The sequence below is a fragment of the Lithobates pipiens genome, unplaced genomic scaffold (genome assembly GCF_037356315.1).
Source record: "Lithobates pipiens isolate NorthernLeopardFrog02 unplaced genomic scaffold, aLitPip1_a1.2 Scaffold_16, whole genome shotgun sequence".
NCBI classification, from domain to species: Eukaryota; Metazoa; Chordata; class Amphibia; order Anura; family Ranidae; genus Lithobates; species Lithobates pipiens.
Genome location: NW_027507748.1, coordinates 188462737 through 188476526, shown reverse-complemented (window position 1 = coordinate 188476526; position 13790 = coordinate 188462737). Strand labels below are relative to the sequence as shown.

Here is a 13790-nt window from a genome sequence, read left to right as displayed (position 1 = left end):
GCCAGCATTATTGTAGAGATTGAAGGGATGGGGGGTCAGCCTGTCAGTGCTCACAATATATGCTGCACACTGCATCAAATTGATCTGCGTGGCTGTCATCCCAGAAGGAAGCCTCTAAAGATGATGCACAAGAAAGCCCGCAAACAGTTTGCTGAAGACAAGCAAACTAAGGACATGGATTACTGGAACCATGTCCTGTGGTCTGATGAGACCAAGATGAACGTATTTGGTTCAGATGGTGTCAAGCATGTGTGGCTGCAAACAGGTGAGGAGTACAAAAACAAGTGTGTCTTGCCTACAGTCAAGCATGGTGGTGGGAGTGTCATGATCTGCATAAGTGCTGCTAGCACTGGGGAGCTACAGTTCATTGAGGGAACAATGAATGCCAAGATTTTCTGTGACATACTGAAGCAGAGCATGATCCCCTCCCTTCGGAGACTGGGCTGAAGGGCAGTATTCCAACAAGGTAACGACCCCACATACACCTCCATGATGACCGCTGCCTAGCTCAATAAGCTGGGGGTAAAGGTGATGGACCAGACAAGCATGTCTCCAGACCTAAACCTTATTGAGCATCTGTAAGGAATCCTCAAATGGAAGGAGGAGGAGCGCAAGGTCTCTAACATCCACCAACTCCATGATATATCGTCATGGAGGAGTGAAAGAGGACTCCAGTGGCAGTCTGTGAAGCTCTGGTAAACTCCATGCCCAAGAGGGTTAAGGCAGTGCTGGGAAATAATGGTGACCACACCAAATATTGACACTTTAGGCCCAATTTGGACATTTTCACTTAGGGATGTACTCACTTTTGTTACCAGCAGTTTAGACATTAATGGCTGTGTGTTGAATTATTTTGAGGGGGCAGCAAATTTACACTGTTATACAAGCTGTACACTCACTACTTTACATTGTAGAAAAGTATAATAACTTTAGCCACATGGAAAGATATAATAAAATATTTACAAAAAAGTGAGGGGTGTACTCATGTTTGTGAGATACTGCATATAACTTCCAGAAGATGCATACACAAGGTTTTAATTACTCTATTTACAGTTTAGCCTGTTTTTGTTACCTGTAAAAATAAAATACACAAGAAGACAAAAGAACAAAAGGTGAATATTTAAAATTCCTTCTCTCTTTTTGCTATGTTCAAAGTGAAGAAGCGTGGCAAAAAATCCAGGGCACATCTGTATAAATAAGGCTCAAAGCAAAGTTAATTGACAGAAGACATACAAATGACATTCTTTTACAAGTGCCTTAAGGAAAATGGGGCACAACATGATGCACATTGGCTGAATTAAGAATTGGCCACAGCGATTAGTTTTGGTCTGTAGTTAATCCATTTAATCAGGCAGGAATGCTTCTATCTTTGCTGTTATCCTAAAGCTTTTTGAAGCAAAAGGGAAGACATACTGTAGGAAGGCATAGACTATAGATCTAGATCATCTTTGCAGTGCACTTTTATATAGTGTAAGGAAAAAAAAAAAAATCAAAGCCCCTATTGTAACAAGAAATACTTCTTGTATTCAGATGACTTAATGTGTTTGTCTTTGAAAAGGGAATATTTTTTTAGTGCTGCCTTTCATCGAAAGTGACCTGCTATGCTCGGTTTGATGCATCAGCTCAATGAAAAGCTTTTAAAGTAATTTACTCATGCAATTAAATAGCTCTAGAATAGTGATAATGCTATATAGATGAAGTAATTTGATAAAAAAAAAAAAACTATAGCTGCATCTTGTAGTATAATTAAATGTATGAATTAATGTGTTACTTTTTAATAAAGTATAACTAAAAGCTAAACATTTTTTTTCTTTAGTCTTATATCGAGTGGAGAGGGATTAGAACCCCTGTCAGTTTTTATTGCTGTCTGTGCCCTTGTTAAGGAGATTCACCCTCTCCATTTGTCCTTTTTACCATTATCATTGAAAGTGAAAGTAAACAAAATGTCAAATTTTGGATTGTCCTCAGGAAAGTAATAGATGGGAAATCTTCCAATGGGGACACCTGGGGGTCCTCGAGGGAATCCCTTAATTTGCAGGGATTTCTTCTCACTTCCTGTTTGTCTATGGCACAGGAAGTAAAGGGAAATCTCCAAAATGGAACACAGACGACGAAAAAAATCTGACTGGATATAATGCTCCCTTGCTTTATCCATAATGAAAAAAAACATTTTACCTATAGTTATAAATTAATCTTATCACTCTAGAGCAGTGGTGGCGAACCTTGGCACCCCAGATATTTTGAAATTACATTTCCCATGATGCTCATGCTCTGTGCAGTAGAGTGAAGCATCATGGGAAATGTACTTCCAAAACATCTGGGGTACCAAGGTTGGCCATCACTGCACTAAAGTTTACTATAATAGCACTATGCAATACATTATACAGGCTTATTTGTACATTATATGGCCAAAATTATGTGAACACTGCTTCAATTGTTTTAGTTCAGGAGATTCCAGTGTAAGGTACTGTAAATACCACAGCATACAGTAGAAATAGATCTTAGACAACTATGCTATTCCAACTTTGTGACAAGAGTTTGGTGAAAACTTGTTTCTGTAGCCTGACTTTGCCCTGTGTAGAAAACAGGACCATAAAGACATGGTTTGGCATGCTCAGTGTGGAGGATACTGGCACAGAGCCCTGGCATTAACCTTATTGAAAACTGATTACATGTCCAGTGTTTTCATCCCTGTAACATCTTTTGACACCTGAATCCAATAATTCATATTCCCCATGACTTTACTTCTAACTGTTCAGGAATACATTTATAAGATTCCTGAAATAGGTGAACACTTGTTACAGTAAGCTTCCCTCTGCAGCCATTCTTACTGGACATGAGATGCCTGAATTGGGGAATATGTAGGGTTCTTCTTACTTTTGCACCCAAAATGGTGCATGTGGCAACATATCTTATTTAAGAATAAAATGTATTGTTCTGCCTGATGATGCTGTAATTGAAAATATCCCTACTCTGTACACTATGCAACTCATTCTCATAACAGAGCTTAAAGCGAAGTTCCACCCAAAACTAGAACTTAAAACGTCCACTTTAAGTACTCGTGACCCCCTGACATGCCACACTTGGCATGTCATTTTATCTTGGGGGGGGGGGGAGCGGGTTCCTAGTTTTTACAGGTATCCAGATCCCACTACCTTTCCTGGCAGTGTGGTTCATCTCCCCCCCTGCAATCTTCTGGGACACATCACAGGTCCCAGAAGATTGCCCGGCCATTCATAACGCACAGTGTGGCTCACGAATGCACAGTGTCCACTCGGCTGTGAAGCCACAGCCAGGCACCCACACTTGCAATGCCAGCACCGCAGAGGGGAGAGGAAGAGAAGTGAGACTTTGAGTGGCCGCATTGCTGGACTGTGAGATAGGTGGGTGTCTGTTTATTAAGAGTCAGCAGCCACACTTTTTGTAGCTGCTGAAGTTTAAATGAGTGGAACTCTGCTTTAAGTGCTGTCCATTGTATTATACCTACTGAAACAGGGGAAAGGGAAGTGGGATATTATATGGGGCATTGAATGGGTAGGTTCATATGCCTCCATCCTTAATCTATGCATCAAAGCTTGGATTGGTTGGGACTTTATATGAAGCACACTACTCAAAAATACCAACTTGAACTCATGCTTTCTGACATTGCTCCAATTACAGAACTTGAAAATGATTGTTGAATTTTTCTTCTCCTCTGGTTTTGTCAATTTTCACATAAGAGGTCTAATTGGGTGCTGATGCTGTGGTAAAGAGCACACTATACCCTCCTAAAGGAGCCCTCCTATTATCATATAGAGTGCTAAGCAATGATGTTACTTCTAAATGTAATGAGCACAGTTTACGTTTTTTTTTTTATGTAATTAGCAACTAGAAAGAGTTGCTTTAAAGAAAAGACACAGAGTAGGGAAGGTTTAGAACTGTGCCCCTGCCAGGGAGGTTTCCTCTTTCTGTCCAACTCTCACTGGAATATCAATTGACAGAAAATCTCTTCAACAGAGAAAAAATGTCCCTATGTGGTAGGTTGAGACAGGGTGCCACCCGGACTGGTATGTAAGATAAATTTTACTGTATGTACAGACAGCCATAAGAACCTTCCGGAAGTTCTAAACATTCCCAATTAAATTCTAAACTGTTAAAAATAAGTTTTGGCTGGAGCTGTAATAAGAAGTGGCAGTGCCTGGAGAAGCATAGCCTGAACATATTTGCACTGACAAATTTTAATTCTTAAAATGTGCATAATTTTTATACATTGCTTTGAAGTTCAAAGTTAACCAACATTTACTAAGCAATAATGACACCTACTGAATGTATTAACGAAAAAAAAAATCTCAGCTTGAATCAAAATGAATATTTTGAAAGTCAAATCCCACTTTTTGTGTACTGTCTGAAAATAATATGTACCAGATAGAAAGATGCAAAATGAGTAAGGTTAGAAGTCATTGATTTACCATTTGAAGCATTCTGATTTTGCTCACATTTTTACTCCGCCAAGCAGAAATATTGTTATACAGTAGGTGATGATTGTGTTCAGATTTAATAGAAACACATTTTCTGAAAAACATAATGTTGACTGGATTCATTTTGCATAATTTTTTCTATATTTTTACATGCAGCGTACATGATTACAATATATTAGTATTTTCTTTTACTCGTTTGTAGGAATCAAACTAGACTAGACTTGCAGTGGTGCAAGCATATAAGTATGTTGCTGGAAATAACTCTTTCTATTTTCCTGCACATAAAATAGCAAAAGGTGAATAGTAAATAAATAAAAAAAGATAAAAAGTAAATAATTACATTTCTTTGTTCAGAATAAAATCTTGCTATTCAGCCATGAAGTGAAATAACTTTTCCAGTTATGTTTAATCATGCAGTTGTAGAGTATGAGAATTGCGGTTTTCCTAATAAACAGTATCTGGCCTTAGTAACATAATTTTAATATCTCCTTATACTAAATGTGGATTTTACTCTATTTTTTTACTTTGTATGCAATTAATTTTGAGCATTACAGGTTTGTATCTTTACCGATTTGCTAACAAAGTTGGTTTGCAGGTGTTTAATTCATTATACCCTACTTTAGTTAGTATGTCACTGGCTTGGTTTTATGAGTACAGATTTTTATTTATTATAATATTTATTATATTTATTATTTTATATATATATATATATATATATATATATATATATATATATATATATATATATTATAAAATTACAGTTTTGTGTTCCTTTCAGCTGTAAGAGAGAAGCTCAGTAGTTAAAAGCAACGAACATATGAAGGCATCGGGCATATTTCTAAAAGTATACAAGTATCAAACCCCTGCACAAATGTCTAATAGAGAAAAAAGGAGCTGCATAAAATCTGCATAAAGTGTGTAAATTTTGATATGAGGTGTTAAGTATGAATTAATCTTAACCCGTGCACTTCACATTAAATTATAGTGAAAAAAATGCAATGAAGCCTTTAGCCCCATTAGTCCTTTTCGGCCTGTGGACTGCATCTAATTCCTGGATAAACCTTTGACTGGCAACACATCTGAATCTGTCTTTCTCTTCCCAGAACAGTTATGTGGCTTTTGATTGGAAAATGGCCACCTGCATCTAACGTTTCTGAGAAAGTTATCCTAAAATTAGATTAGAATTAAAATACACATTTTCACATGGTCATTTAAAAATGACCAAGAACATGTTTTTCTCATGTATCTCTAAAAATTATATAAGAGGCAGATAGATAAAGCAATTAATACTTTTTTATGTTTTTTGCAATGCAAACTAGTCAGTGAAAACATTTCATAGGTTGATTGAAAGCTTATTCCAGCTGTGAAATGTATTTGTACTATGCAGAAACTGGTTGGCAATTACAAAATTAGCAAAAAACAATGAACATAAGTTATTAAATTGTTCATTTACCATCTCTCAGACAATATTGCTGCAAGATATCGTTCGCTCAATGGGCAATTAAGCTCTATATAACTGATCAGAATCATATGTATAGTATATACTGTACACTATATTGTCAAAAGTACTGACACACCTGCCGTCACATGCACAGAAATTTTTAATGGCATCCCAGTCTTAGTCCTTAGGGTTCAATATTGAGTGGGCCCACCCTTTTCAGCTATAACAGCTTCAACTCTTCTGGGAAGGCTGTCCACAAGGTTTAGGAGTATGTCTAATGGGAATGTTTTGACCATTCTTTCAGAAGTGTATTTACACTTACAGGCACTTATGTTGGATGAGAGGGCCTGGCTTACAGTCTCAGCTCTGATGCATCCCAAAGGTGTTCTGCTGGTTGAGGTCAGGACTCTGTGCAGACCAGTCAAGTTCCTCCACCCCAAACTCACTCATCCATGTTTTTATGGACCTTGATTTTGCACTGGTGCGCAGTCATGCTGGAACAGGAAGGGGCCATCCCCAAACTGCTCCCACAAAGTTAGGAGCATAAAATTGTGCAAAATGTCCTGGTGTGCTGACGCCTTAAGAGTTACCTTGATTTGAACTAATGGGCTAAGCCCAACCCTTCAAAAACAACCCCAAACCATAATGCCCCCTCCACCAAATGATTTGGGACAGTCCTGACCTCACCCAGATAAAACACCTTTGGGATGAATTCGAGTTGAGACTGCGAGCCAGGCCTTCTCATGCAACATCAGTGCCTGACCTTCCAAACACGTTTCTGGAAGAATGGTCAAACATTCCCATAGACACACTCCTAAACCTTGTGGACAGCCTTTCCAGAAGGGTTGAAGCTGTTATAGCTGCAAAGGGTGGGCCAACTCAATATTGAACCCTACGGACTAACATTAGGATTCCATTAAAGTTCATGGGTGTGTAAAGGCAGGCATCACAATACTTTTGACAATATAATGTATGTCATCATCTGTGATGAAAAGACTGCAGAGTGCGAAATCAGCTTACATAATGTAGTCATAGTAAATATCCTAGTAGAGAATGTACACTTAGCTTAATAAATAAAGTAACATTATGTTAACACCTCCGTGACTGCACCACCAGTGCATCACAGTTTCCTGATGGAATAAATTAAGTTTCCAGCAAACATATTATAACACCATTGCTTGGCTTTAAGCCATGTCAGAAGTGTACAATTGTTGTGGCAGAGCCAGAATTTTTCTGTGGGGTCACTGAGTTATAAGAAGCAGGTGGTGACTGAAGCAATGAGTGCCCTTCCAAAACAGAGATATCACTTTAGGGTGTTACCCTTTAAAATGACCTTGAAGTCATATTGATCAAACATCTCCTTTGAACAGGGTCTATAGGAGGAAAACATAGACTTCTGCCATCTGAATATGTACATTGTAAAGCGTTCCTTAGCAGACAAGACAGTCAAGTCATAAGACCTTTAGTACATTCACATATGGACCAAACCTGTGAACACTTCAAAGCTGTATTGCATTACTAACAATTGTCATACTGTTATATCTATGATAGATTTATACACTGCAGGATTAATTTAAATCAAAGTACAAAGTTGTTGAATATTTTATTTTAAGCTGACTTAAAATATATAGCTCAGCAGTAAATTGCCTGCCTTTGTACAATTCTTTTCAACTAATAATATGTATGATGAGTACATTAGATTTGACCTAGATAATATATAGATGTTCAGTGTAGCCTCAGATTAATGGATTTCTAAAATGTTTCTTTAATTAGCTGTATATGTCTGGTCTGGTTCTGATTATACTACATGAAGGCTCCTTTTACTATGAAATGTGACTGATGGGATATATTATGTATGGTGTATGCTTACTTGTGATTTTAAACACACACACACTTTCTTTCAAGGAATATGGTGGATCTACAAATTGCTGCCATCTGCTCCAATATCTTTCCAGCAGGTTTATCTCTCTCTAGGATTTTCTGCTTACTCCAACACTGCCCCCTTCATTGTAAGGTTGGGCTTATATTTCCAATTTTCTCCAACTACCTTAAATGTTTAATTCAAAAATAAATAGTGTATATCCACATCAATCCCATTTCTACTATGGAATCTATTTGCCTTGTTCTCATCAGTAGTGTTTCATTGGTAATTGTGTTTGGAAAATAAGCATAATTCTGCATAATTAGAAGTTTGTAGTGCATGATTGTTCAACTTAGTTTTTTTCCACATTCCACTTATGGTGACAAATGCACAGGGTGTGATTTACTAAAATAGTTAGTTTTACATTAGGGAAAAGAAGCTAGTATTTTCGCACACTCAGTTGCAAGTAATGTTTTTAATTCCTCTTCATTCAAAACTTTAGTTTTAAAAGGAGTAGACTAAGGTCAGAACTTTTATCAAATGTTGTCACCAGGACAGGAAGACACAGAACAATAAAAACATTTATTCTAACCCCTCCTTACTCAATTAAATACATCTGCTTTCATAAGACTCCCTGTTGTTGTAACACTCTGCTAGTGGGGCATAACACAAACGTGAAAGAGTTTCTCACCCTTCCATTCTCCCTACTGAAATAAAATGATTTAGGTGGATTTGAGATTTTATGTTGGTTTGGCTGGATCTAATGTACATTTTGTAGTCCATCATGATATGTCCAACTCCATAATAAGCATAAAATTAAACCTCTTTATGTTTTCTGTTCTTTTTTTCTATTTTTTAGATCCTCTTATGGGGCTTTACCATATACAATGGCATCCTGAATCATGTACACATAATGAAACCAAAGGACCAGAGAAAGCAATAACTCAAGTAAGTAATAGATAGTGTTTGGTATACAGTAGATAACAAAGAAGGGAGATATAGTTATAACAAACATATCATGCATTTTTAAAGGATAAAGGTTTTTTTGTTTACCTTAATGCATTCTCTGCATTAAGGTAAAAATCATTTTAATAGTAGCTTCCTGTCCGCCCCTTAAATACTCACCTGAGCCCGATCTTGATCCAGCACTGTGCACATCTGCAGGAGCTCCCCTGTCTCAGAGGCTTGTTTGAAAACAGCGGGAGCCAATGGTTCCTTCAAAACCTGTGAGCAGAGAGTGGGGGGTAGGACCAACCAGGCCTCATATAAATTACACATACTATTTTGCAATGTCTGAAAATGCATGTAGGTCTAAACACTGCTCACTTCTAAACAGGTTGAAAGCTTGAAGCATTCTGCATCAAACCATAACTGTGCCCTGGTTCGTAATCTCTAAGTGGTGTTGTGCAGCTAGCACATCTCTCTAATTTTCTGCCTGGCCAGCACTGAGACATACATAATCTATCTATCTATCTATCTATCTATCTATCTATCTATCTATCTATCTATCTATCTATCTATCTATCTATCTATCTATCTATCATAGATAGATGCCCACTGGTTTGTTTGGAGGGCTTTTTGATTTCTTGAACACCTCTTACCATAACCTTACAATTATTCTTTCTGGTGGGTCCCCAAGCCCTACTTCATTGAGCAATTGTTTCCACACAATGCTCTGATGATAACCAGCAAGACTAAAGCAGCTGTATGCAGTTTAGAAAAAGTGGCTTTAAACGATTAGGTTATATCTGTACTATACACCAAGTTAATTTGGTCATTGGATCAAAAATGAGTAATTTTCATGGCTTTCCCATTGTTCTGAAATGAGAAATAATCCTCTTATATTTTGGATATGCGATGGAACGGTTTTAAGAAGGCTTTGCTGTGCTACCGTTTAGTTCAGTATGATGACTTTTTGTTAAATTTAACCCCTTCTCACCATGAACTTCATGGTTACTCTATCTATCTATCTATCTATCTATCTATCTATCTATCTATCTATCTATCTATCTATCTATCTATCTATCCATCTATCCATCCATCCATCAATCCATCTATCTATACATCTATGTACAGAGATTGTATTTATTTTTTTTATTTTTTTTCAATTCTGTTTTTATTTTCAATTATTATAAAGCATTACACATAGTTAAACAATCTCATACATATGAATATATATTACTTACATATATAATAATCACATTTATTATTTTATTTCCTCTTCCCTCCCTCCCTCCCTCCCTCCAAAGAAAAAGAAAAAAAAAAAAAAAAAAGAGAGGAAAAGGGGAAGAATATATATCTGATTTCTCCCCCTCCTCCACTTCTCACTCCTCTCTCCTCTGCAAGTCCCTCCCTCCCCCCTCTTCCCTCCTAATTCCTCAGTCCTTTACCAATTTCCTATGCTGACTCCAGGGAGTCCAGACCAAGAGACACCTTTCATATGTATCTAATTCTTGAGCTAAGAGTATCTCCATTCTCTCTATGTTATCCATTTCTAAAGCCCATTCGTTTATCGTAGGGGATTGGGATGATCGCCAATGCCGCGGTATCACAGTTCTTGCCGCAGTCAACCAGTATCCCAGAAGATTCTTTTTAACGTTTTTATATGTTCTTGGTAACATAGAAAGAAGGGTGACTTGTGGTGTATTTGGAATTACCTCCCCAGTGATTGTTGTATATAATTGCATAAGCTTTTCCCAAAATCTGAAAATTAGGGGGCATTCCCACCAGATGTGGAGCAATGTACCCTTGTCTCTATGGCACCGCCAACATATATCTGATTTTTCTGGGTATATACGATGGAGTGTCACTGGGCTCCAATACCATCTTGAGAGCAATTTATAATTAGTCTCTTGTGCTTTAATCGACGGTGATAAACAGTGAGTGAAACTAAATGCCTTCTCCCATTCCCCAACCGCAATCTGAGCGTTGATCTCATTAACCCATTTATTTATATATTCTGGGGGCTCCGGGTGATTTTTAATAATAAACATCTTATACAGTATTGATATAACATGCTTTGGTTTCTGATCTTGTGTCAGAAGAGTTTCAAGTTCTGTTAGATCTCTACCCAGAGACTTATTTGAATGAATTGTACACCAAAATGATCGCAACTGCCAAAACTCCAACATTTGCATAGGTGATGGTCGCTGTGTAGAGAATAGATTTAATAAAGACGGAATTGTCCCCTGGCTTAGAATATTGCTCAATCTATAATGGGATTCCCTATTCCATATAAGAAAACTTGTCCTATTTAATGCCGGTGGAAAAAAAGGGTTGCCAAATAAAGGTGTCATAGGTCCTTCATAGGAGGAAAGTTCCAATTTCCAGAGATTGTATTTAGGCAGTATTTTAATGCGGGTTTCAAAATTGTTATCACACAATGGGCAGAAAAAGTTATAATATATATTATTTAGTTTTAAGGTTATAAATGGTGTTTATGAAAGTTTGATTATCCAGAAACGTTGTATTACAATTTACAGAATATGAAACTGGTGATAAAGAACACTCCCTTATTTACATAGCATTGTAAAGGCATTGCTAGTGTATCCTAAGCTGGCCTCTTATGCTGGTTCTAATACCCCAGTTGTTTTGCTTGGATGAACATTTACATTCACAATGTGCTATAGACCATCTCTCTTCACGTCATGGGAATTATGCTCGCTGTTACAGGTTACTTTGATGCAGTGCAGTCCAGGTGATTCACAACACATAGCTATAGCTGCCAGCTTTTGGAGATCATTTTAGTAGCCACCCACAGTGTAAACAGTCACATAGTATGATATATTGATACAAAGTAAATACTTAGACTGCACAAACAATACGAGCTCAGTCAATGTGCTGGAATTGTGTTATACACTGTATACTGAAATTACTTTATAGCAGGTTTTTAATCATATAACAAAGATATAACAGGCAGTGTACAAACTGAAACAAATGTTGAAATAAATGTTGGAATAAATTGAATTGGTTAAACATGATTAATCTAGCTGAAAGGTTGCTGTTGCTGGAGTTGCTATGCTGGGGAAAAAATTTATAAACCATAACTGAACAACAAAGCATCATGTGTTACAAACAACTGTTTGTTTTTGGATAAAATATTGCCTGGGTAAGGTGTGTTGAAATGGCAACTTTTAGTCTCCATCGGAAGCCTGTGTGGAAGGGTGACAATGCTATAGCACAATTGGGAAACAGGGACTAAGCTTTGTCATGCTATGGCAGGAAGTGCCTGAACAGGGACCTTCATGAAAGATCACAAGGTGTTATCTGCAGATATAAACAGCTGAAAATTACTTTTGAAAGAAAATTAAAAGTTAAAGCTTAGATAGGAGTTTGGTGTTTGGGTTTACAAGCTCATTTTACAAACATTCTTCTCTCTTTTAGTAAATCATAGTCTGTTACAGCCATATAGTTGATGAGAACAGAGAACACTTGTAGGACAAAAGCATTTAGCAAGAGCACAGACAATGGATTTAAAAGAAAGCTATCTAGCTTCTAGCTAGGAGTCCAAAAACACGTCTGTTTTCAGCACAGCTTGTAACAATCAATCAAAAGCTATTTAGAGGTTAACATTAGCAAACCAAGAAACGCTTCTGATACCCAGAAGCATTGTAACATGTGACATTAGGCCTTCTTTTTTGTTTGAAAATAAAGCAAGACTTTCACAGTATGCATGCTTGTTCTGTTCATTCCAAAGTTGGAGGAAAGACCTTGCCAGGTCCCAGCATTTACAGCAGACGATATAAGGGAGAACAGGCAGATGGTGTACCTGTCACTATTTGCATCTTTTGTGCCCAGCTGGGATTGTACTGGTTCAAGGGCATACTTTATGAAAACAAAATAAAAAAACAGCAGACCAAATGGCACTTCACAGTTAAGCCTTATCCAGATCAAATCTTGATTCAAGAGGCTTGAGTTAGTCATCTTATATATTAACCAGTTGCCAACTGGGCAAATAATTATTATATATTGTTTTTAAGAAAATTCACTATATTTTTAACTGTACTCAAGCAGGTGGCTTAATGGACAAATTACTGAAGTTTAAAGTTATAACTTCAAACCAGTAATCTCACAGTAAATAGATAAATAATAAATTATTATATTATAACATATAGCATAATAATATATGATTTTGCTTGGTTATAACAGTAGCTTTTCAACAGGAACAGCTTATCATTCTTCCTCTTAACTGTGTGAGAAAAGCATGGGATTATGGGTAAATCGTAAACCCATAAACCCATGTTTTTTCCTTGTAGTTAAGAGGGCTGGGCTGGAAGGAGGCATGTGTCTTTTAGACACATGCCCCTTCTATGACATGCATTTTTTATTGGACAGCTGGGGCTAATGGTACTTTAACATTGGTCCAAGACTCCAAGGTGTCCATTGAGCTCAGTGCCTCTGACAAGAAGTGAGGAGAGGCACTGTAAGCTCATCCTGTCAGTCTGCTACAAACAGAGTGTGACAGCTTTTATTTAAATTGGCCACTCTGTATATAGCTTCTGACAGGCTGTGCAAGGAGCCTTGTATCTCTGGAACCATAGGTCATAAGAGCCCCAAGTTTTTGCCAGTGGTGGGGTCATGCTGAGCTACAACCCTCAAAGTTCTTTTTTTTTTCTTCATGGCAGGGGAGGCTCTGCCTCCCCTGACTGCATGTCCCTGATGCCTTCATAAGTTCTGCTGAACACTACCTACTACACTGCCTTCCATGTACATGTATGCCATAAGTCCCAGCAGACTCAGAGCTTTCATCCAAGTGACACTCTAAAGTACTCCCCTTTCCTCGTCCCCAGGGGCTACATAAAAAATTATGTAGGTAGTTTAGGAGAGGGATGGAGGAGCATGGTCAGCAAAGACAGTTATTAGAAACTCTCATGCCGCATACACACGATCGGATTTCCAGACAGGATATGTTTTATGTGAGCTTGTTGTCGGAAAGTCTGACCGTGTGTATATGCCATCGAAAATTTACTGTTGGAATTTCCACCAACACATTTTTGACAGCAGGTTCTCAAATTTTCCACCAGCAAAACTT

The 13790-nt window shown here is 37.5% G+C and overlaps 1 protein-coding gene across 1 annotated transcript in view; it reads left to right on the top strand.

Moving 5' to 3' along the window:
- Positions 1-13790, top strand: part of ANOS1 (anosmin 1) — a 229844-nt gene that overhangs the window by 191698 nt on the left and 24356 nt on the right. The window contains exon 10 of the mRNA XM_077480835.1: positions 8619-8707. Within this exon, the coding sequence (XP_077336961.1) occupies positions 8619-8707 (89 nt within the window). The remainder of the gene's footprint in view (positions 1-8618; positions 8708-13790) is intronic.